The sequence below is a fragment of the Rhincodon typus genome, chromosome 7, assembly GCF_021869965.1.
Source record: "Rhincodon typus isolate 14 chromosome 7, sRhiTyp1.1, whole genome shotgun sequence".
NCBI classification, from domain to species: Eukaryota; Metazoa; Chordata; class Chondrichthyes; order Orectolobiformes; family Rhincodontidae; genus Rhincodon; species Rhincodon typus.
Genome location: NC_063338.1, coordinates 53,336,772 through 53,360,624, shown reverse-complemented (window position 1 = coordinate 53,360,624; position 23,853 = coordinate 53,336,772). Strand labels below are relative to the sequence as shown.

Here is a 23,853-nt window from a genome sequence, read left to right as displayed (position 1 = left end):
GTTATCTCAGATTCTCCAGCATCTGCAGTTCCTGCTATCCCCAGAATATTACCTGTGTCTCTAGATTAACAATCCAGTGATGATACCACTAGGTCATCACCTCCCCTAAAGATTATTACTAGACTATTAATCCAGCAACCCAGGTAATGTTCTGGGGACCTGTGTTTGATAGAATTCAAATTCTATCAGAATCTGGAACCAGGAGTCTAAGGATGGCCATAAAAACATTGTTGATGTTTGGGAAAAACCCATCTCGTTCATGAATGTCTTTCAGAGAAGGAAACTGCTATCTGAACTCTTGGACCTGGTTAACTCTTAATCTGTTCTCTGGGCAATTAGAGGTGGGCAATAATTGCTGGCCTGGTTAATGATGCCTCCGTCCTATGAATAAATGAATTTTTAAAAAAGCCAGAGTCTAATCTTGGATTCCTGCTTTCATTGCTTGTAAAATGCTTTTTCAACAATGAAACAAATCCAGTCATGGGCTGTGGATGTAGACAAACCGATGGGATTCATGTGAATTGTTAAGAATATACAAATGAATTTAACTTAACCCTTTACAGCTAGCGGTTACAACCCACAGAAGTTATTAAACTAAATTACATTATTACATTATAAGTAAAGAGCACGAACAGGTAGGTAGTTTAAAATTGCTAAGCTACCTCCCCATCCTAAAACTGCTGAGCCTGATGCATTTTATCTATCTGTCAAAGTGGCAGGAAGCTAGGGCCCCCGCGCATCCTTAATTGAATATGTATTTTGACTGAAATTTGAACTTTGGAGTCCTGATTGGGAAATAATCATCAGTTCAACTTGGCACTATATTAGACCCAAAGATGTGCTTTTATTTCCTTGTGGATTCCAGTTGAAGCAGGAATACTGCACTGAGCTTCTTGTGAAATTGAAAATCTTCCTGCGTTGATCTCATTCTGCTTCCACCGCCAACTCTGATTGTAGGAACTCCTAGGGCATGGCCCATACCACAGCTCTTCAGTGGGAAGTTTTTCAGCATTTCTGCCTGAAATTGTTGCGAAGTCAGTTTATGGCATTCAAATTAATTCCAGAGTTTAAAAATACATTGTTCACAATTCAGGTGCAGAAGGAAACGATATCAAAACTCACCTGCCAAAAGAAAAGCCCTCCATTAAAATCACAGCCAAAGGTTCCAAAGCTTTTAATGATTTGGGAAAGGGTTTTATTCCTGATAATTCTGGTCCTCACTGGCACATATTCTCGAGAGGGTAGAATGGCCATGAAGGTTGGTGGCTTCTGATATTCTGATTTTCCTGATTTTGTTCTGATATATTTTTTCTTTTCAAAGCTTTTACGATCAAAGAATAGGATATGGGTTTTGGAGGGCTGGGCTTTCAGGACTGGTGGTGAAGTGCACCATCTGGTGGTTAAACAGAGCAGTCCTTTTTTTGTACTATGTGGGGGTTTTTTTCTTTGCCCTGGATCACACTAAAACATTTTTATCAAGTTAACTTAAAATTTCGAAACTAAAGTTAGTTTACAGATGAGGGTGACTGTGTAATGAAGTATTATTTATTTTCAAGAATGTTACAGTCAGTGTTCAGAAATCCGACTACAAATGTAAAGCTGCCCTGTTTCCTGCTAAAGAAAAGCAGACATGCCAATTCTACAGTCATCTACTGTTTCAAACAAGGCAAGAGTTATTGTACAAAGACTACTTTTGTCATTTTTATGAAATCTGTAACTTCAAAATATTTATTGGCTTCTAGATGATCAACACCATGAGTGGTTTACTGTAACTTCTGACATACCAGAGCTCTCTGTGAGAGGTACATTAATGGACCTCAAAATGCATCTCAAAAAAACTTTAAAAAATCCTTCCTCCGTCCCAGAGTATGTGAAAGGAATTTCTATTGTCCCGTCACAAGTCAAGCGATGCAGCACTGAAAGAGGCCATGGTTTGTGTTGAGGTGTCTGCAGAATGCAAGCTGCTATTAGGATTGGTTGTGAAGAGAGGTTTAAGAAAGCAATGACCAAATATGAGAAATCCAGAGTACCAGCAGATTTTTTTTTTATAGAAACAGCAGAAAGACTATCCATGAAAATTACCTTTTCGTAAAACCAAACTTCTTTTTAACTCTTTGGAGGCAATAAGGACTGCAGATGCTCGAGGCCAGAGTCTGTAGGTGTGAGGCTGGAAAAGCACAGCAGGTCAGACTGGAATCCTGAGATTCCTTTGTACATCCACATTTCTAAATATATCACCATTTAAATAATACCTCTTTTCACAGTGAAATATACAACTTCACATTTAACGACTTTGTGCAGAATCTTTCACATGTTCGCCTATTCAGTCAACTTGTTTAAATTACTTTGAAGCCTCCTTGCACACTCCTCACAGCTCTCAATCCTGTCCAGTTTTGTGTCATTACATGTTGCATTTGGTTTACACATTCAAATAATTTCTATACATTGTGAATAGCTGGGGTGCAAGCACTGGTTTTTGCAGTACCCTATTAAACACTGCTTACCACTTCAAAGAAGATCCATTTATTGCCATTGTCTATTTCCTGTCTGTCAACCAATTCTCAATCATGCTAATATATAAACCCCTATCCCATGTGCTTTAATCTTACCCACTAGTCTTATCAAAAGCCTCTGTAAATCCAGTTAAACCACACCCACTAGTTGTCCCTTGTCTATTCTCCTAGTTACTTCTTGAAAACTCCGGTAGATTTGTTAAGCATGATTTACCTTTAATAAACCCAAGCTGGCTTTGTCCAATCCCATTAATGCTAACCAAATGTTTTGTTATTACAGATTTTATAGTAGACTCCAACATTTTCCCACTACTGATGTCAGATTAACTTTTTTTTTCCTTTATTCATTCATGGGATGAGGGCATCGCCGGCTAGGCAGCATTTCTGGCCCATCCCTAATTGCCCAGAGGGCAGTTAAGAGTCAACCACATTGCTGTAGGTCTGGAATCACATGCAGACCAGACCAGACCAGACCAGATAAGGATGGCAGTTTCCCTCCCTAAAGGACATTAGTGAACCAGATGGGATTTTCCTAAGAATCAACAATGGATTCACGGTCATCATTAGATTCTTAATTCCAGATATTTATTGAATTCAAATCCCACCATCTGCCGTGGCGGGATTTGAACCAAGGTCTCCAGCATGTTATCCAGGTGTCTGGATTAATAGTTCAGTGATAATACCACTAGGCCATTGGCTCCCCCTTACTGGTCTCTAACTCTCTGTTTTGTCTCTATCTTCCTTGTTAAACAGAAGTTACGTTAGCCATCCTCTAATCTGTGGAATTGCTCCAGAGTCTAAGGCGTTTTGGAAGATGATCACCAATGTATCCAATATTTCCAGGGCTACTTTGTTTAGTACTCTGGGATTCAGATATTTCAGCCAGAATCTGGCTTCCAGCATCTGCAGTCCTTATTGTCACCAAGTCACTGTGACTTTCCTGTTTCTCGGATGCTGTCTGACCTTATTTTTTAAATCTATGGTTATTTTGCCTCCTTTAGAATTTCCTTCCTTCCTGTTATCTGATCAGGGCACGTTAGGAATGATTTTAAATGCAAACTTAATGTTCTGGCAGTGAGGATACAAGGCTTAGTGATTTTCTGAGAATACTGAAGCTTAAAGCAAAACACAAGCAGAGCCGGGAGGTGACCTTTAATGTCACTGAGCTCTTGTATCTCCATGCCTTCACTTCTCATCTTCCACTGAGTGAATTTATTCAAGCAACCGGTTATCAGTATGATAGTCAGGTGCTGTTTTGGGAACGTGTTGACGTGTACAAATTCTCTTTTAATGTAATTTGGCATTTCTTTTGTGTTCTGTTTCACAGGCAAGGGACGCTTTGGAGAGGTTTGGCGGGGTCAGTGGCAAGGGGAAAACGTGGCAGTCAAGATATTTTCTTCCCGAGATGAAAGATCTTGGTTCAGAGAGACTGAAATCTATAACAGTGTGTTGTTGAGAAATGAAAATATTTTAGGTGAGTTGTACCATCTTGAATGTCTAAAATTAAAATTGCATTGATTTTCTTTTTTTAAAAAACCCAAAGGGTAGCTCAAATTGGAAAAGTTGGTAAGAGAGAGTCAAAGATGCTAGGGAGTCTAGAAGAAAGAATAAATGAAGCAGACATCAAATATGGTTCGAAAGTGGAATTATTTCAAACAGACAAAAACAAGTTAAGGGCACACTGCCTGAACACATGCTACATTTGCAATAAGGGAGACAGTCTGAAGGCACAAATGAAGATACACAGGTACAATTTAATTGCCATCACAGAACCACGACTAATATGGTGACCCAGTACTGGGAACATAGAGACTGGGTGCAGGAGTAGCTATTTTGAGCCTGCTCCACTATTCAATGTGATCATGGCAGATCCTCTTTCTCCTTGTACCCCTCAATGCCTGTAAACTCATTTATCGATTTCTTTCTTGAATATATTCGGTGATTTGGCATCTATTGCCTTCTCTGGTACAGAATTCTACAGCTCTACAGCTTCACCACCCTCTGAGTGAAGAAATGTTTCCTCACCTCAGTCCTAAATGGTCAATCCTATATCCTGAGACTGTTCGTTGGTTCTAGACTGCCCAAACAGGGAAAACATTCTCCCTGCCTCTAGTCTGTACAGCCTTGTTAGAATTCTATATGTTGCAATCAGATGCTTCTAAACTGTACTGAATAGACCCAGTTGAACCAATCTCTCCTTATAGGATAGTCCTGTCATCCCCAATATAAGTCTAGTGAACTCTGCCACATTCCCACTATGACAGGTATAGCCTATCTTAGGTAGGGAGACTAAAACTGCATGCGATACTTCAGTGTGGTCTCACCAAGGCCCTGTATAACTGCCATAAGACATCTCTATTCTGAACTCAAATCCTTGGCCTTTATTTTAGCCAATATACCTTCCTAATTGCTTGCTACACCTGCCTGTCCGGTTTTATTGACTGGTGTACAAGGACACTGAGATCCCTTTGTACATCCACATTTCTCAATATATCACCATTTAAATAATACTTTTCTCACAGCGAAATATACAATTTCACATTTAACGACTTTGTGCAGAATCTTTCACGTGTTTGCCCATTCAATCAACTTGTTTAAATTACTTTGAAGCCTCCTTGCACACTCCTCACAGCTCTCAATCCTGTCCAGTTTTGTGTCATTACATGTTGCATTTGGTTTACGCATTCAAATAATTTCTATACATTGTGAATAGCTGGGGTGCAAGCACTGACTCTTGCAGTACCCTATTAAACACTGCTTACCACTTCAAAAAAGATCCATTTATTGCCATTTTCTGTTTCCTGTCTGTCAACCAATTCTCAATCATGCTAATATATAAACCCTATCCCATGTGCTTTAATCTTGCCCACTACTCTTATCAAAAGCCTCTGTAAATCCAATTACCCCACACCCACTAGTTGTCCCTTGTCTATTCTCCTAGTTACTTCCTGAATACTGCAGTAGATTGTTAAGCATGATTTACCTTTAATAAACCCAAGCTGGCTTTGTCCCATCCCATTAATGCTAACCAAATGTTTTGTTATTACAGATTTTATGAAAAACTCCAACATTTTCTCACTACCAATGTCAGGTTAACTGGTCTATAATTCTCTGTTTTGTCTCTACCTCCCTTGTTAAACAGTGAGGATCTATTTGCCATCCAAGTTGATCACCAATGCATCTAATATTTTCAGGGTCACTTTGTTTTACTCTGGGTTTCGGATTTTTCAGCCCCTGGTGACTTGTTATTCATTAACTGTTGAATTTCCCAGCACCATTTTCTTACTCATACTAATTTCCTTCAATTCTGCCCTCCAAAATGACACTTAGTTCCCTAATATTTTTGGGAGGTTATTTGTGCTCTCTTTTGTGACAACAGAACCAAAGTATGTGTTCAATTCTTCTGCCATTTCTTTCTCTCCCCAATATAATTTCTCCAGCTTCTGACTGTGTAAGGGACTTGCATTTGACTTTATTAATATTTTCCTGTGCAACTGAACTGAATATTCAAGGATATGCAACATTTAGGAAGGACAGACATGAAGGAAAACAAGGTGGAGTTGCACTGATAATAATGGATGGGATCAGTACATTAGTAAGGGAGGGCCTCAGACTGGAAGAATATGGAATCTGTTTGGTTGGAGGTAAGAAACAGCTAGGGATAGCAGACTTTGATTGGATTTAGTTATAGATTTTCTATATCTATAACAATTTTCTAAAGCACGTTAGGGCTGGTTTTCTACAGCAAAATGTTAAGGAGCCAACTACAAGAAGTGCTACTTTACATCTAGTATTATGTAATAAGAAGTTGCTAATTAACAATCTCAGGATGGGTGACCACAATGTGATAGAATTTTACACTATGCTTGAAAATGAAGTAGTTGATTGTGAAGCAAAGGTATTACATTTAAATGAAATTGTGAAGCACAAAGTGGTTGGGGTGCATTGCGAAAATACATTTAAAAAGTATATTAGGGTTAGGGTTTTTAAATGTACATGAGAATAAAGGGCTTTTATGTGTTTTATAGCAACTGTACATTTCATCAAGGTACAAAAACTCAAATAGGTCAGTCAACTGTGGCTGACAAAGGAAGTTCAGGATTGTACAAGATTAAAAGAAAAGGCTTATAACATGGCCAGAAATATTAATAAATGTAAGGTGTATAGAACACAGCAAAGAAAGACCATGAAACTGATAAGGAAAGGGAAAATAGAATATGAAAACAATCTAGCAAAACAAAGGACTGTCGAAGTTTTATAGGTGTGTAAACAAGGAACATTTGGCTGAAATAAATGTGGCTCCATTGTGAGGCAAAGTTATAAAGGAGGCCAGAGAAATGGTGGACAAGCAAAATGACTACTTTTCTGTTATCACGGGGGAAGAAATCTTCCAGAAGTAGAGACCCAAGTGTCTAGGGAGAATGAGGAGTTGAAGGAAGTTGGCACGTACAACAAAATCATATTGGAGAAATTAATGGGCCTGAAAGTTGATAAAATCCCCAGGACCTGATATTCTACATCCAGGAGTATTAAGGTGGCTGTAGAGATAATTGATATAATGGTGATTATCTTCTAAAATTCTATAGGTTCCTGAATGTGAATTTCCAATCCACAGGAATCAATGTTCCCCCACTATTTAAGGGAATGAGGGAGAAAGCTGGGAACCAGAAACCTGTCAGCCTCACATCAGTAGCAGGAAAAATGCTGAAATCTATTGTAAAGGTTCTGAATGTGACTTGATAATGATCTGATTGTGCATCATCAGCATGGATCTGTGGATGGGAAATAATAGTGTTTGACAAACTTGTTGAACAATTCTTTTGAACATGCCAAGAACAAAATTGATACAAGGAGAATCAATAGCTGTAATGTCCTGAGATTTGCAGAAGGCTTTTGATAAGATCACTCACTGGAGGCTGGTTAGAAAAATTAAAGCACATAGAATAGGAGGTAATATACTGGCATGGATCAGTGACAGGCTAACAGACAGAAAACAAAATCAAAAATGACACGACACCAGGTTTATTTGAAAACACAAGTTTTCAGAGCTCAGCTCCTTTCTCAGCTTAGTGTGTGAGAGAGAGTATATAAGATACAGAATTTATAAGCAGAAAGGTAACAGCCCTAAAACTGGCCACCTCTCATTGTATCTTTAATCAGTTAGGAAGGAGACTACTGATTAAAATACAAAATCCAGATTCCTGTCATGTCATTGTTCCGAAATAATTAAAGGCTTTATCAATGTATACAAGAGGTGACATCTCAGGTCAGACAATGCATTTTGTGTATGAGGTCTTGCTTACAATCTGTCTATGTTTTAAACTGGGGTCAGCTGTAATTTTTGAGCAAAACAGAATATATCTACAACTGCACAAACATCTTGAATTAAATACTTCACGTGTGTGTCCTTGCCTGCAGCGTATGAGATAGACAACATTGGCTGAGTCACATGAGTATCTGCTGTGCACGTGGTGGGTCATGTTCCCACATGTGATAGTAGTGTCCATGTCAATGATCTGGCAGGACTTGCAGAGGTTGCCATGACACGGTTAAATGGTGTTGTGGTCAATGTTTTCCCGAAAGCTTGGGTAGTTTGCCGTGAACCATGGTCTGTTTAAGGTTTGGCAGCTGTTTGAAGGTGAGAATTGGAGGCATGGGGAAGATCATGGTGAGGTGCTCATCGTCATTGATAATATGGCGAAGGCTGCGAAGAACATGACGTAGTTTCTCCGCCCTGGAGAAGTACTGAACAATGAAGGTATCCCATTGGTCGTATCTTGTGTCTGTCTTATGAGGACCTCATTATGGTTTTTCACTGTGGCATGACAGAATTGGCGATCAATGAGTTGAGCATCATATGCTGTTCTTATGAGGGCATCTTTGAGCACCTTCAGGTGTCCATCACGTGTCCCCCTCATTTGAGCAGATCCTGTGTACGTGTAGGGCTTGTCTGCAGGGGATAGTTTCTTTAATATGTTTAGGGTGGAAGCTAGAGAAGTGCAGCATCATGAAGTTATCTGTAGGTTTGCAGTAGAGTAAGGTACTGAGGTGTCTGTCCTTGATGGAAGTGCGTGTGTCCAAGAATGAGACTGATACTAAAGGGTAGGCCATGGTAAGTCTGGTGGGATGAAATTTGTTTCAGTGATCTCTCACACTCGCACTTTCTCAAGCGAGCGCGTGTGTGCGTACACACACACACACACAGAGGCACATACACTGACACACACACAGGCACATACACTGACACACACACACACACACACACACACACAGGCACATACACTGCCACACACACACACACAGGCACATACACTGACACACACACACACACACTGACACACACACACACACACAGGCACATACACTGACACACACACGCACACACACACAGGCACATACACTGACACACACACACACACACAGGCACATACACTGACACGCACACGCACAGAGGCACATACACACACACACACATGCACATACACTGACACACAAACACACACGCACAGGCATGTACGCTGACACACACACAGGCACATACACTGACACACACACACACAGAGGCACATACACTGATCACACACATGCACAGGCACATACACTGACACACACACGCACACGCACGTACGCTGACACACACACACACGCACAGGCACGTACGCTGAGACACACGCACGCACAGGCACGTACGCTGACACACACACACACAGGCACGTACACTGACACACACACGCACAGGCACGTACGCTGACACACACACGCACAGGCACGTATGCTGAGACACACACGCACACACACAGGCACATACACACACACACACACACACACACACACACACAGAGGTACATACACTGACACACACAAATTATTTCATCCAAGATGTTTGTGTAGTTGCAAATACATTCTGTTTTGCTCAAAAAAAACCTGACGGCAGTTTAAAACATAGATTCTAAGCAAGACTTCAAACAAAATGCATTGTCTGACCTGAGATGTCACCTCTCGTATACATCGATAAAACCTTTAGTTATCTCAGGACAATGACTTGAAATAAACCTGGATTTTGCATTTTAATCAGTAGTCTCCTTCCAAACTGATTAAAGATTCATTGAGAGTTTTAGGGTTGTTACCTTTCTGCTTATAAATTGTGTTTTGTACCCTCTCTTTCACACTACGCCTGAGGAAGAAGCTGAGCTCTGAAAGCTTGCATTTTCATGGTAGATGGAATATAATGTGGAAAAATGTAAAAGTATCCACTTTAGTTGGAAAAACAGATGTGCAGAGTATTTCTTAAATGGTGACAGGTTAGAAAGTGTAGATGTGTAAAGGGACCTGGGTGTATTTGTTAATAAGTCACCGAAGGTTAACATGCAAGTCCAAAAAGCTATTAGGAAGGCTAGTGGAATGCAAGGGTACAGGAGTAGAGAAGCCTTCCTTCAATTGTATAGGAGCTTGGTTAGATCACACCTGAAGTACTGTGTGTAGTTTTGGTTTCCTTGATTGTAAGAAAGATATTATTGTCACAGAGGGAGTGCAATGAAATTTCAAAAGACATGTTCCTGGGTGGCAGGACTGTCCTTTGAAGAAGGATTGGGCAAACTGGGCCTATGATTTCTAGAGTTTCGAAGAATGACAGGTGATCTCATTGAAACCTACAAAATACTTGAAGGGATAGACAGAGCACAGTTCTCTTTTTTGTTGTGGACTGAAGTCCCCCTTGTCTTTCAATCTTTTTTCTGTGCTAAGCCACCAAGAATCATTTATTTAATGACCCTTGCAAATCACCATCCGCTCTGCATGATCAGAGACTCTAATTGTCTTATTCATGTATGAATAGCTCACAAGCAATTTTGGATTGACTAGGTTGACATAGAGTCAGAGTTTTGTTGTGTGGAATGAGGCCCTTTGGTCCATCATGTCTGTTCAAGTCATCAAGCATCTATCTATTCTAGTCTCATTTTCTTGCACTCGGCACATCATCTAAATACTACTTCAATGTAATGGTTTCTGCCTATGCCACCCTTCTCAGGTAGTGTGTTTGCTCTGCTCTGCTCTGGTCAAACCACATCTGGAGTATTGTGAGTAATTTTGGGCCCAATACCTCAGGAAGGATGTACGGGCCTTGGAGTGGGTCAAGAGGAGGTTCATGAGAATAATCCCAGGAATGAAAGGCTTAACATATGAGGAACGCTTGAGGTCTCTGGGTCTATACTTGATCGAGTTTAGAAGGATGAGGGGAGATCTAATTGAAACTTACAGAATACTGAAAGGCCTGGATAGAGTGGATGTTGAGAAGATGTTTCCATTGGTAGGAGTGACTCGGACCTGAGGGCACAGTCTGAGACTAAAGGGAAGACTTTTTAGAATGGAGATCAGGAGAAACCTCTTCAGCCAGAGAGTGGTAAATCTATGAAACTCATTGCTACAGAAGGCAATGGAGGCCAGGTGATTGAGTATATTTAAGACAGAGATAGATAGGTTTTTGATTATCAAGGTGATCAAGGATTATGGGGAGAAAGCAGGAGAATGGGGTTGAAAAACATATCAGCTATGTTTGAATGGTGGAGCAGACCCGAAGGGCCGAATGGCCTAATTTCTGCTCCTATGCCTTATGGCTTATGGTTTCAGATACCCATCCCCTCCAAACCTCCTGCATTGTACCATAAATCTCTGCACCCACCCCCTGTTCCACTAGTCATTGATCCATTTTATAAGGGAAAATGTTTTTTAAATATATACCTTAGCTATTTTCCAAAGACCACTCAGGCTTCTTGTGTTATCCAAGGAACCTGCTAAATACTTTAAGTTGAAAAACTAAAATATTTTAAAAAAGAGCTGTGTCGTGTCTAAAATCCCTTTGCCACCGAGCATTCTCTTGTGTATTGGCCTAAGTTTACACTAACAGCCATAAAACAATGAAATCATAAACCAATGACCGTAGTTTTCACCTGAAGTTAATGGTTTTCTTCCTTACAAAAAGTGTTTGTAACTAATCCCACTGATACAGAATGTAATTTAATTCCTCACCAGCTTAACCAAATCAAAATGATTAATTGTTGAAAAATTGCTCAATCCTACAAAGATCTCATACTCCACCTTCCCTCTGATTACTTGAGGCCTAACATTCTACTGGAAGCACTTTGTTGCTCGTAACCTCAGAGCTTAATGTTATCCCAGACATGTATGTGTTTGAAGAATGTAATGTTTATACATAGTAGGTAGCTGTAATAAATGCTCGTTGGATTCTTCAATACCGCGATGTACACACCCAGTTTCTTATGTTATGAGAGACAACATTGCTGCTTCGAGTAAAAAAACTCTGCCGGAATCGAGCTCTCACCAATGAATATTGAACATGGTGATGTGATGCCAATCAAGCTAGCTGCTTTGTCTTCTATGGTGTTAAGCTTCTTCAGTAATGGTGGAGCTGTACCCATCCAGGCAAGTTGAGAGTATTCCATTACACTCCTGACTTATGCCTTGTAGATTGTGGTCAGGTACTGGAGAGACAAGAGGTGAGTTACCCGGTGCAGAATTTCCTGCAATTTATTTAAACTCCAATGAGAGAGGTTTTTATCAATGATCCTCGAGGACATTCTTTCTCGCACTAATATATACCTGAATCAAAACTGCTACCATCTCCTCATGCTTGCCCTTTCTCAGTCTTTGCTGAGTATCTGAGCCATGAAATGTCAAATCTTCCACTTTATGTTTGAAGCCGACTCTCACTTATTGTCGCTTCCCCATGTTCCCACCTGGTTATTTGCAACTGCAGCTCACCAATGGTACTAACCACATTTTGCATTTACACATGCATTCCAAACCAGACTTTGTCCTCCTTTTGAATTTTTAATGATCTGATCTAATTTTGAGTTTTTTGTAACTCTAATTGTCTCTGCCAACCCTTCGTATACCTTATGTCTTCTTTGTAACACACTATCCACCTGCCAAGGATATCAGTGCCAACTCTATTCAGGTACAGTCTCTCCATCTTGAACAGGGTCCTCTTCCCACAGAAGTGGTCCTATTGTCCTAGGAATTTGAGGCTGTCTCTTTTGCACTATATCTGTAGCCAAACATCAATCTCCTATATCCTCCCATTATACCTCTTGTTAGAGAGTGTAATTCAGAGACTACTACATTTTAATTTCTGCATATTATGGGGTAGGCTGTTAAGGACTGAGATGAGGAGAAATTTCTGCGCCCAGAGAGTGGTGAGCCTGTGGAATTTTCTGCCACAGAAAATGATCAAGGCCAAAATATTGAATGTTTTCAAGAAGGAGTTAAATATAGTTCTTAGTGCAGAAGGGATCAAGGTATGGGGAGAAAGTAAAACAGGGTACTGAGTTGGATGATAACCCATGGTAACATTGAATGGCAGAGCAGGCTCAAAGGGCCGAATGGTCTACACTGCTGCTATGTTTCTATATTAACTCACTCCATAGCTCCTTAAACTTAACACAATCCCCTTCCCTCCTTTCATTGTTGAATCCTCATGGAAATAGTTTTATTTGTACTTTGTTAAATAATAATACTTTTAAAGTAATTAGAGGTGTAAGTGGCATTTATTTAACATATAAAACCAGCTTAATATAGTATTCAAAATTATTGTGGAACATCGTTCAATACTTACGAAAGTTATAAATTATACATTTTGTTTCTTTCCCCTGTAGGTTTTATTGCCTCTGACATGACATCCAGAAATTCCAGCACGCAGCTATGGCTGATTACCCATTATCATGAGGCAGGATCACTCTATGACTACCTACAGCACACAACTCTGGACACTGTAGGATGCTTACGATTATCATTGTCTACTGCTAGTGGTCTAACGCACTTGCATACAGAAATCATTGGGACACAGGGGAAAGTTGCAATTGCACATCGAGATCTTAAAAGCAAAAACATCCTTGTTAAGGAGAATGGACAGTGCTGCATTGCAGATTTAGGTAAGTACTTCTTCTTCTGGTATACTGTGAAGGCTCTTGCTGTCAATCCTGTCTTCAGTGAGGTTTAAGCCACAGCGATTTGTGTTGCTAACCAATTTAAAATAAATGTGCTGATACAGTTTTAAGATTAATGGGCTTGGAATGTTTGTTTCTAAACCAAAAATGTTCTTTTGTTTATTCTCTCATGGGAAATGAGTCTGTCTGGCAAAGGCCATCATTTTTTGCCCACCTTGAAATACTCTTGAACTGACTGGCTTGCAGGTAGTCAGGAGTAAACCACATTGCTTTGAATCTGGAGTTACCTACTGGCCAGACCAAGTAAGGATGGCAGATTTCTTTCATGAATACACATTGGTAAACTGCATGGGTTTGACACCAATCAATGGTAGTTTTATGGCCATCATATTGACACTACCTTTCAAAGACAGATTTCACGAATTTTAAATTTCACCAAAGGCATGGGCTGTTGCTTGAGATTGAGATGCATTTTGTTTCATGAAAAGATTAGCTTTCCTATAGTCTTTTACATAATGTAAAAGCAGCACAAAGTACTTTAGAACGAATTAAGTACTTCTGGAATATAGGATTTATTCTTTCTTGGGTTGCAGCTGATTTTAATTTTTGTCAATATGTTCATATGTTTTAATCCTGGTCTGGAATATCAATAGGAAGTTCTACTAATGGATATTTCAGTGCTGGTAATATGCCATGAGAAACTATTGTTTAATTACTTCCAAGAAAGGCATCCTCTAAGCAAGAGGGAGCATACAATAAGTACACATTCAGTTTTAGGGTAAGAAATGTGGTCTGAAACTAGTGATTTAAACTTAAATAAAGGCAAGTTATAAAGGTATGAAGATAGAGACATAAGAAATAGGAGAGGGAGGAGGACATTCATCCCCTCAAACCTGCTCTGTCATTCGATAAGATCATTGCTCATCTGTTCCAGGCCTCAACTCCTCTTTCATGCCAGTTCCTCATTGCATCCAACTCCTTGATTATTTTAAAAATCCATCTCCCTCCTCTTGAAATACTTTCAATGATCCAACCTCTACAACACATTGGGGTTGAGAAACCTATAGAGTCACTACACTCTGGGTAAATAAATTGCATCACATCTCAGTTTTAAGTAAATGCCCCTTATTTTGTTGCTATGTCCTTTAGTTTGAGATTTCCCCCACTAGTGGAAATTCCAACTCAACATCTACCCTGTCAAGCCCTTTCAAAATCTTGTGTTTCAATAAGGCTATCCCTCATTTTTGTAAACTCTAATGGATAAAGGACTAACCTTCTAGCCGTTCTGGGTAAGTCAACACCTTCATCCCAGGAGTTGGTAGTGAATCTCTTTTGAACAGCTTCCGATACCAATACATCTTATGTTTATCTTCCTTGGAGATGTTGGTAAGTATGCTGTCCAGGGTGGAGTAGGAGTCTTTTTTGGACTCTATGGTATTAAGGGCTGGAGCATAGGCACTCATGACTGTTGCCTGCTACTTCTTGGCAAGTTGTAGATGGAGAGTCATGAGGTGATCGCTGATGCCAACAGGAGCTCCGAGAGTCGGTTATTGAGTTTGTTCTTGATAGCGAATCCAATTCCATGCATCTGTGGGTTTTCCTCTCCAGAAGAAGGTTTAACCACTACCTTCTTCCCTCAGCTGTCCTTTGCCTGCTCTTTGAGATCACTACCCTCCCGGAGACTCGATGTTGAAGTGCCTGAGTTCACAGGCAACCAGGGGCAGTTATTCACCTGGATGATTGTTTTGCTCATTGTTCATAGGGTTCATATATTGTAGGCTCCAAGACTGAGCTTCACTTTGATTTTCAGACAACAGGTAGATGAGCCCATTGGATATGGTTTTCCAGCCGGGTTGGTGATGGAACAGACTAATGTTAGGATACCTTTTCTAGCCCCTTCCCTGTGTGAGGTGGGCAGAGCGGATCCTGAAGAGAGCTGCTCAGTCATGAAGAAAGCTGCTGAAACACCCTGCTGTTTCTACTCCAAGAACGAAACAACTGAGTCAAACTCCACCGCCTATGTGCCAGTCTGAAGCTAGAGCCTTCCAGATCTCTCAGTCCTATGACTGTCACCTCTTGCCACAGAGCTTGTTTTTTTTTGTGTGTGTGGGGTAGGGGAGGTTAAATTCGTCAAGGTAGATGCCTTGTGTAGGATATCCTTTAACATGGGAATGCTGTTACAAATCAACACACATATCATCTTTGCCCAACTCAGGGAAGGCACACTCTAATGACAGGAACACAGAGGAAGCATTTCAGAGACTCCCTCAAGAAATGCAACATTAACATATGGGAGATCCTCATTCAGAAGCAACCAACTTGGAAGAAACTCCTGTGAGAAGGAACACAATTCTTTGAGAACACCAGTCAGCAACAGGAAGTATAGATAAGGAACCGCAAAGGAATGCCAACGATCTCAAGGCTAAGGATCAATTCCACCTCACAAACACCTGCTAAAAGGGTGTCCGGAGATGTGGCTGTAGGATCAGGCTCATCAGCTGCACAAGGACTCATGGAACCTATGACCAGTGACATGGAATTTCCTAGGTGGACAATCATACTCATTAGAGAGTGATTGCCGATGATGATCTTAAAAATGGGGACAAGAACTTTACACAGTACTCCAGTTGTGGCCTCACTAACATGCTGTACAGTTGTAACAAGACTTTAGTATTTTTAAACCCTAATCCCCTAACAATAATGGCCAGAATTCCACTTTCCTTCTTAATTACTTGTTGCATCAAAATACCCAGATCCCTCTGTGCTGTAATTTTTTGGAATTTCTCTTCATTTAAATAATAATTTAAATAATTCATCTAAGAAAGTGCATGACCTCACACTTTGCTGTATTAACCTCCATCTGCCAAGCTTTTGCCCACTCACTCGGCCTGTGCAGATTTCTTACGTCTTCATCACAACATGCCCTCCCACCTACTCTTGCATCATCAGCCATTTCAGACACATTGCAGTCTGATCCCTCCTCCAAATCAATTTCGATGCAAAATAATCGAGGCTCTTGAACTGAGTTGGTTAAAGAGGTCATGGAAATGCATTTAAAAGGTAAGGCAGAGAAGCAGTGATAGATACCTTAGGAAGATTTGCAAAGCCCAACAAGGATCTATTTTATTAAGAAAGGAAGACCCTACAAAAAAGTTTCCATATCTGTGGTTAACTAAGCAATTTAAGAATAGTACCAAAGTGAAAGCAAAGGTGCACAATGCAAAGAAAATTAATGGTGGGCTTGAAGATTGAGTCAATTTTAGAAACAAGCACAGGATGAATTTTATAGGGAGAAATTACAATATGAAAAGAAGCTAGCAAGTAAAGAAACAGCAAAAGCTTCTCAACATATATTAAAAGGAAGAGGTCAGTTAACATGAGTGTTCGTCTTTCAGAGTGTGAAACTGCGGAATCAATAATGGAAAATAAAGAAGTAGAGGCTTTGAACAAATATTTTGCATACACAATGCATCACAATATTAGAAAATGAATGGGTAGAGAGGAAAAGATGACAAAAACAAGTTATTAATAGAGAAAATTACCAGGGAAACTAATGGAACAAAGACATGTCTGAGCTATGCACTAACCTGTCCAATTCTAGGAGTTTTGGTATCAAAGCTAATTAGCATTTTCACTTGAATGCAAAGTTGAAAGATTAAATTGCCATGACGAAGAGGACAGAGGAAGCCATCCCCTTAACTGGGGAGGTGTAGGCCTTCCTCGGATCCAAACATCATTAGGGAGACAATGGCCGTTAATGTACCCACCTGAGGCCCAGGATCACAGAGGGACCCAGGCTCTTTGTGAGTAAAGGTAAAAGGAGGTTTATGGGTTATGATTACCAGTGATGGAGATTGGCATAATGGGCAGAGGTGGTTCTGAGTGGGTGACTCCCATCCTGATGATGTTCGATCCCATGATCAGCCACTGAGTGTCTTTTGAGTGAGGGACAGATCCCAGTCCAGTTCTTGGTATTTCCCCAGATGTCTTACAGACTGTGTTAATTTACAGTCTTATCGCTGGTTCTTTTAGAAAAGGAGTAACGTTAGAGAGTGCCCGCTACTTTCAGATTTCCTTCTTGATTTGCTTCATTACCCAGTACTACGTGTCCTTGCTGTGCTCCATTCCCCTCTTCCAAGCAGTCCTTCACTCTCTAGCTATGAATAAAGTATAGTAGTATTGCAACCATGCTGTGTTCTTCTGGTAAGGTGGCAGCAAAGTAGGACCTGCAGCTGGTGTTCATCTGCTGTACCCATTCTTTTTCTTCCTCTTTACCTCCCTTCTCAAGACCTTGGATACGCGGCCCTGGCCTCCAAAGCAGGGGCGGTGGTAGGCGGCCCAAAGCGATGATGCCAGTCGCCCTGTGCGGTGCATGGTGGTGGCAGCCAGTGGTTAGACCATGTGGAGGCCCCCTGTGCTGGTCTGCTGTTGAAAGCCCTTGGAGAGACACTGTCTATTTGTCTTTTTAACTTCTTGTTTTTCTGACTAATGATTATATTGCTTTTAGCTGTAATGTAACTTTTTTTCTTCACTTCTCTATTCCGTAACTAAGGTTTATACCTTTGTACCTAAGATGGTGCTGTAAGTGGTGACTTATCAACTTTTCACTGTACTCGTTTGAGTACACATGACAATAAAGCTAATCCAATTCAATAAAATACGTGAGAATGACTGCAGAAAATGCATATCGACGTCTGAAACCATTGTTACAGTGTTGTTCAGATGTTCAGTTGGCTTATCTGCAAAATAGTGGTGAAGGATGAAAAGTGAAAGCTGCTTCAGAATAATTTTAAGTGAACTGTTGAGTTAATTGACCCATTGTTCTGATCCCTCATGGTATTCTGCAAAATTTTGTTGTAACTTGTTTTGCATTTGTTTTTCAGGTCTTGCTGTGATGCATTCCCAGTGTACTAATCATTTGGATGTTGGCAATAATCCCAGGGTAGGGACCAAGCGATATATGGCACCTGAAATATTGGATGAAACAATTCAAGTGAATCTGTTTGATTCCTATAGGAGGGTGGACATCTGGGCCTTTGGTCTAGTCTTGTGGGAAGTAGCAAGGAGAACAATTAGCAATGGTGAGTGCTTGCATGGTTTCATTGACTGTAACAACTGTGAGAATACTATCACTGAAAACTACAACACAAAGAGACTTGGGGATATTTTTGCATGAAATACAGAAAGCTAGCACACAGATGCAAAAGGTAATCAGGAAGGCTAATGGAATGTGGAGCCTTATTTCACAAGGGTCAGAGTATTAAAATAGGAAAGTCTTACTGCAACTGTACAGGTGCTAGTGAGACCACATTTGAGTATTGTGGGCATTTTAGTCCCCTTATTTAAGAAAAAAAATTACTTCATTGGAAGCAGTTCAGAGAATGTTGACTAGGATGATCTTGGTGTGGAGAGATTGTCTTCTGAGCAAAGGTTAAATAGGTAGGGACTCTACTGATTGGATTTTAGAAGAGTGAGAGGTGATCTTATTGAAACAAATAGGATTCTTAAGGAGCTTGACAGAGTAAATGCTGAGAGGATGTTTCCCTTCATGAGAGAGACTAGGACAAGAGGGCATAGCTTCAGGATTAAGGGACACCAGTTTAAAAGTCTTTGGAACTCCTTTCTTCGGAGAGCTGTGGAAGCAGAATCTTTGCATATATTTATGGCTGAGATATATAGATTCTTAATCAGTCAGGGACTCAAGCGTTATGGAGAAAGGGCAGGAAAATGGATGTGAAGGGTGTTCGATCTGGCCACGGTCCTGCTGAATAGGGGAGCAGGCTCAAGGGGTTGAACAGCCTATTCCTGTTCCTATTTCCTGTGGTTTTATGGATTGCGTAAATATCAAAGCCTTTGATCCCATTGATATGGAAAGCTCTTTGCATTTTTAAGAAACAACGCCAAGATTCTCTAAAGTAACAATAATCATGTTGAAATGGTACATACTTGAATTTTTTCCCTCCCAAGGTCAGTGAAGGAGAAGTTTAAAATTATCACCCAGCAACCATCATTCATACATAACATAGGTTGTGTAATGTTTATAGAGGCCGTGATTGATGGTCTTGCAGATTGTACCTTAAACCTCATCATAATAAAAAAAGATTTTACTCAAAATGTTAATAATGCTCAGAGCTGCTGCTTATGTAAATTGGCCATGTGAGAAAATCTGTTTTTATCTTACCTAATTGAAGTAATATGTTCCAATTATTTTAAAAGCAATCCGTAAGGTGAAGGTGATTTTTAAGTGTTCACAGAAATAGCAGGTGTCGAGTGTTTATTTTCAGTAGCACAACCATTGTTCGAGCATTAGCTATGGATTGCATTTCCTCTGTCCAAATCCCCTGTATGTACCGTCTCTATTACTTTGTTTAAACTCTGATGCATTAGGCAATGTCATTTCAGAGAAAACTGCTGTTCTGTTTACCATTTTACTTAAAAAAAAGCTCTATACTTCATACATTTCTCAGAATTCATTGGGCACAGTGACTTTTCCAGACTTTTTATTTTACATACAATAATTAGCAAATAGCATGTCTGACTTGTGTTGGTTTACCTGCTGTTCTATTTATAATTTAAGTTAATGTTAAGATTTATACTTAATAGAATTCCCAGAAACTACTGGCCACAAAACACTTCTGTGATTTGACAGACTTTTCCTTGCTGAAGTTCTGTCATTTATGTTTTAAAATTGGTCTTTAATCTACCATTGTGCAGAAGGAAGAACCTATTGTATATATTTGCATTTTCAACCATTATGATACATGGACCATGCTTTGGAAATATGCACAACATAATCATTTTGCTTGTGGTAAAACCAATTATTATTGTTTGATTATTGCCTGAGTTGAAGTGGAGCAGAGAATAATTTGCTGAAAATTTGATCTGTCAGAATCTCTGGAATTAGATATTACATCACATGTTGCATCACTTGGGCATACACAATTTACCCACTGGCTACATCATGCCACCAAGGTTTATGGGAAACATAGTGGATGGTGAACCTTGTACACGCTTGCATTCTCCCCAGATGTGTTAGTTATTCTAATCTGACAAGAACTGCCTTGTTAATGATTCGTATTAATGAAAGGAGATTTTGCCATTAGATGCACATTCAGAAGCAAACTGCTAACTCTGTGCTGCCATTGTCCTTTGTTTTTGAAATAGTATTCTCCAATCCAGTTTGAAGATTTTCTTATTGTAGCAGTGAAGCATCATGGTTTAGAATACCATTATCTATTAACCTGAGGGCTCTTTTCCTGGATGAATTTGTTGACTGTTGTTAACTTTGGAAATAGAGAAATATAGAAGGTATGGGTTTTACGTTATTGGAAAAGGTGGGTGGAGTGGAACAGAGGGCGCGTGAGGGTAAAGTGAAAGATTGGAGATCAAAGCATCATAGAACAAACAAAACAACGGGAGGATTAATGGGCGTACAGAAGACAAGGTGTATATCCATAGTAGGTGCTAATGACAAAATAAAGATCTGCCCATTAGGGAAAGGTGATGTGGTTCACCATATTATTGCTTAGATTGAAGAAATAAATTGTATAAATAAATGTGATGATTGGAATATTTATCAACTACATGGTTCTTGGTTCCAATTATAGAATGTCATGTATTTTGATAAATCTTTGTACTTCTCAGGGTAAGCCATGTTCGCACAGAGGTACTTCTTTTCAAGCACCTAATACCAGCATTAAGCATCGTCTAAGCAGGTTGCCAGCTACAGACTAAAGAAATAAAAACAGAAATTGTTGCAGAAACTCGGCAAGTCTGGCAGCACCTGTGGGAGAGAGAAACAAAACTGATGTTTTGAGTCCAATGACCCTCCTTAAGAACTCAAAGTAAAGATACCTCATTTCCATTTTATTTTTTATCCCCAATACCTAAAGAGCACCCTGCACAGCTCCAACTAGGATGACATTTTTACTTCATGCCATTCATTCTTATGGGCTTTCCAACTGTTATTGTCAATTAGACCTAAATAAGGTGCGATTTTGTGCTTTGGCTCTCTGGTCAGTAGGGAGTTAGTTTCAAATATTATAATTTATTTTGCATTGGATTTATCTCATATTCTTTTTGTCATATTTTTCCTGGCACACAAGGATCATGTGCCATCTTCCCCAGCTCGTGTTTTTTTTAATTGGCGTTTTCCTGCCTTGATTCATCACCAGTTAGACTGGTTTTCTCATCCGTAACGTACAGAATTGCATAGGGTTATGGTGTAAGAGTCGTGAGAACCCATCAGCAGCTCAATTCAGTGATTTTTCTGAGAGAGCCTGGATTATGACCTTAACTTAGCTAAAACATTGTATATTTAGTTTCCGCAGTTTTCCAGATTTTTGCATGGGTTTTTAAAAGTCCTCCATCCTTAGTTCTGAAGAAGACCAATATTGGACTCACAAGGTTAATTCTGTTTCTCACTCCACAAATGCTGCCAAACTTGCTGAGTTTCTCCAGCATTCTGTTTGTTTCAGATTTCCAGGATTCACAATATATTGATTTTTATTTTAGAAGTTCTTGTTGGATAGACCTGTAATATTAATTTTAGAACCAAATGAGTGATTTTTGTGTTCAGTGTGTTTCTGGTTTCACTTTCAAATCATTAAATTCAGACATCTAAATACTGTCCATTGTACATTTGTTTCACAAATATTGACAAATAATTCAATGTTTACAATATTTGAAACGGTTGCGGAGGTGAATTTCCCTGTGGACAGCCAGAAGACTTTAACATCCAGGGAAACTGGATAAGTTTGTAGACCTATTCTAAAATTAGTTGCCTGATCTGATTCTTGCTTTTTAACAAAAAATGGTGTTTGGAGATTGAAATGCTAGATCAGCAGCGTTTGCATCTTAATATGCATCTTTAATTCTCTAATCAAATATTGTTTTTATTTAGGTATTGTTGAAGATTATAAACCTCCATTTTATGACCTTGTTCCTAATGATCCTGGTTTTGATGATATGAAAAAAGTGATTTGTTTGGATCAACAAAGACCAAATATTCCCAACAGATGGTTTTCAGATCCGGTTAGTATGGATGTTTTACCACAACCATTAAAATATTCAATATTGAGAGTTGATTCTCTGTTAATTGATATGTTTTATTAACAGTCTTCAATTAATATAAATTAAAATATACTGCTGGGATATTCTTGATATGCAAAGTTAAAATTGAATTAATGCATAATAGAAACCTGGGAAAAATGTAGTATTACTAAAACTAACTGGAATCTATTGCAGTAAAATGTACTGATGGAAGTAGTAGCTGCTAATTACTTTAAACAAGAAGTTTATGTAAAGAAAAATGAGACTGCCATAAATGAAATTTTATAGAACATTTGTAGTTTTGGGCTGTTATACTATGTACACCGGTTACAGTCAGAAATTCCTCCAAAAAACAATCCCTTCTGTCAAAAATCAGTTCAGCGAATCTACTTGGGCCTGCTCTTTAAAGCTATTCTACATGTGGTGCTCCAGATGTGATTCGAGTGTGCAAGTCATGCCACTTAAATTTGTTAGGCATGCACTGGAATAATTTCATGAGAAAATTGAATAACCCACAATGAGGAAAAAAAATTGAAAAACTAGAACTTCATAATGTTAAAATATAAGAATTGAACAGATTTTTCCTCTGTGTCGGGTACAATATGTTTAAGAAACAGGCTTATCTATTTTAGGGTGTACTTCTGCACCATTGAGGGAACATGAATGAATTTTGCATGAATTTGCTTTGGGTTTGCAACTCCCATTCATGCTGGCATCTCCAACTCATTGTGTTGATGTCATGGTGTGCACAACAAACACTATGTGAAGTTTTTTTCAGCAAGGCAATTGGTGATTTTTGTTTTTGGCGATTTTTACCTTTTTCTGTTTGGCTATTTTTAAAAATTTCACCTTTTGGAGCAGCATTCTTGAGACATTTTTCACCATCTGGCACATCTTTATTGTTGACTGAAGTGCTGCTCAGTTTGATTCACTGCATCAGCTGGATTTATTAAATGAAATTCAGTCCTCAGGGATGTACCTGGGCAGGATAAACCAGGCAAAGGAATACACGATGAAAGGTAGGACCCTGGGAAGCACCAAGAATCAGAGAGACCTTGGTGTGCATGTGCACTGGTCCCTTAAAGTAGCAGTACAGGTAGATGAAGTGGTTAAGAAGGCATACTTGACATTATTAGCTAAGGCATAGAATTTAAGAGCAGGGAGGATATGCTGGAACTGTACAAAACATTGGTTAGGCCACAGCTAGAATATTGTGTGCAGTTCTGGAATCCACATGAGAGACGTGATAGCAACAGACAGGGTGCAGAGAGATTTATTAGAATAACAAGGTGTGGAGCTGGATGAACACAGCAGGCCAGGCAGCATCA

General features: G+C 39.5%; 1 protein-coding gene across 1 annotated transcript in view; it reads left to right on the top strand.

Annotated features, from left to right (window-relative positions):
• The window catches only part of LOC109912785 (activin receptor type-1), a 98,393-nt gene that overhangs the window by 71,657 nt on the left and 2,883 nt on the right, over positions 1–23,853 (top strand). Inside the window, exons 6-9 of the mRNA XM_048599182.1 lie at positions 3,841–3,987; positions 13,184–13,459; positions 18,358–18,555; positions 22,377–22,507. Of these exons, the coding sequence (XP_048455139.1) occupies positions 3,841–3,987; positions 13,184–13,459; positions 18,358–18,555; positions 22,377–22,507 (752 nt within the window). The remainder of the gene's footprint in view (positions 1–3,840; positions 3,988–13,183; positions 13,460–18,357; positions 18,556–22,376; positions 22,508–23,853) is intronic.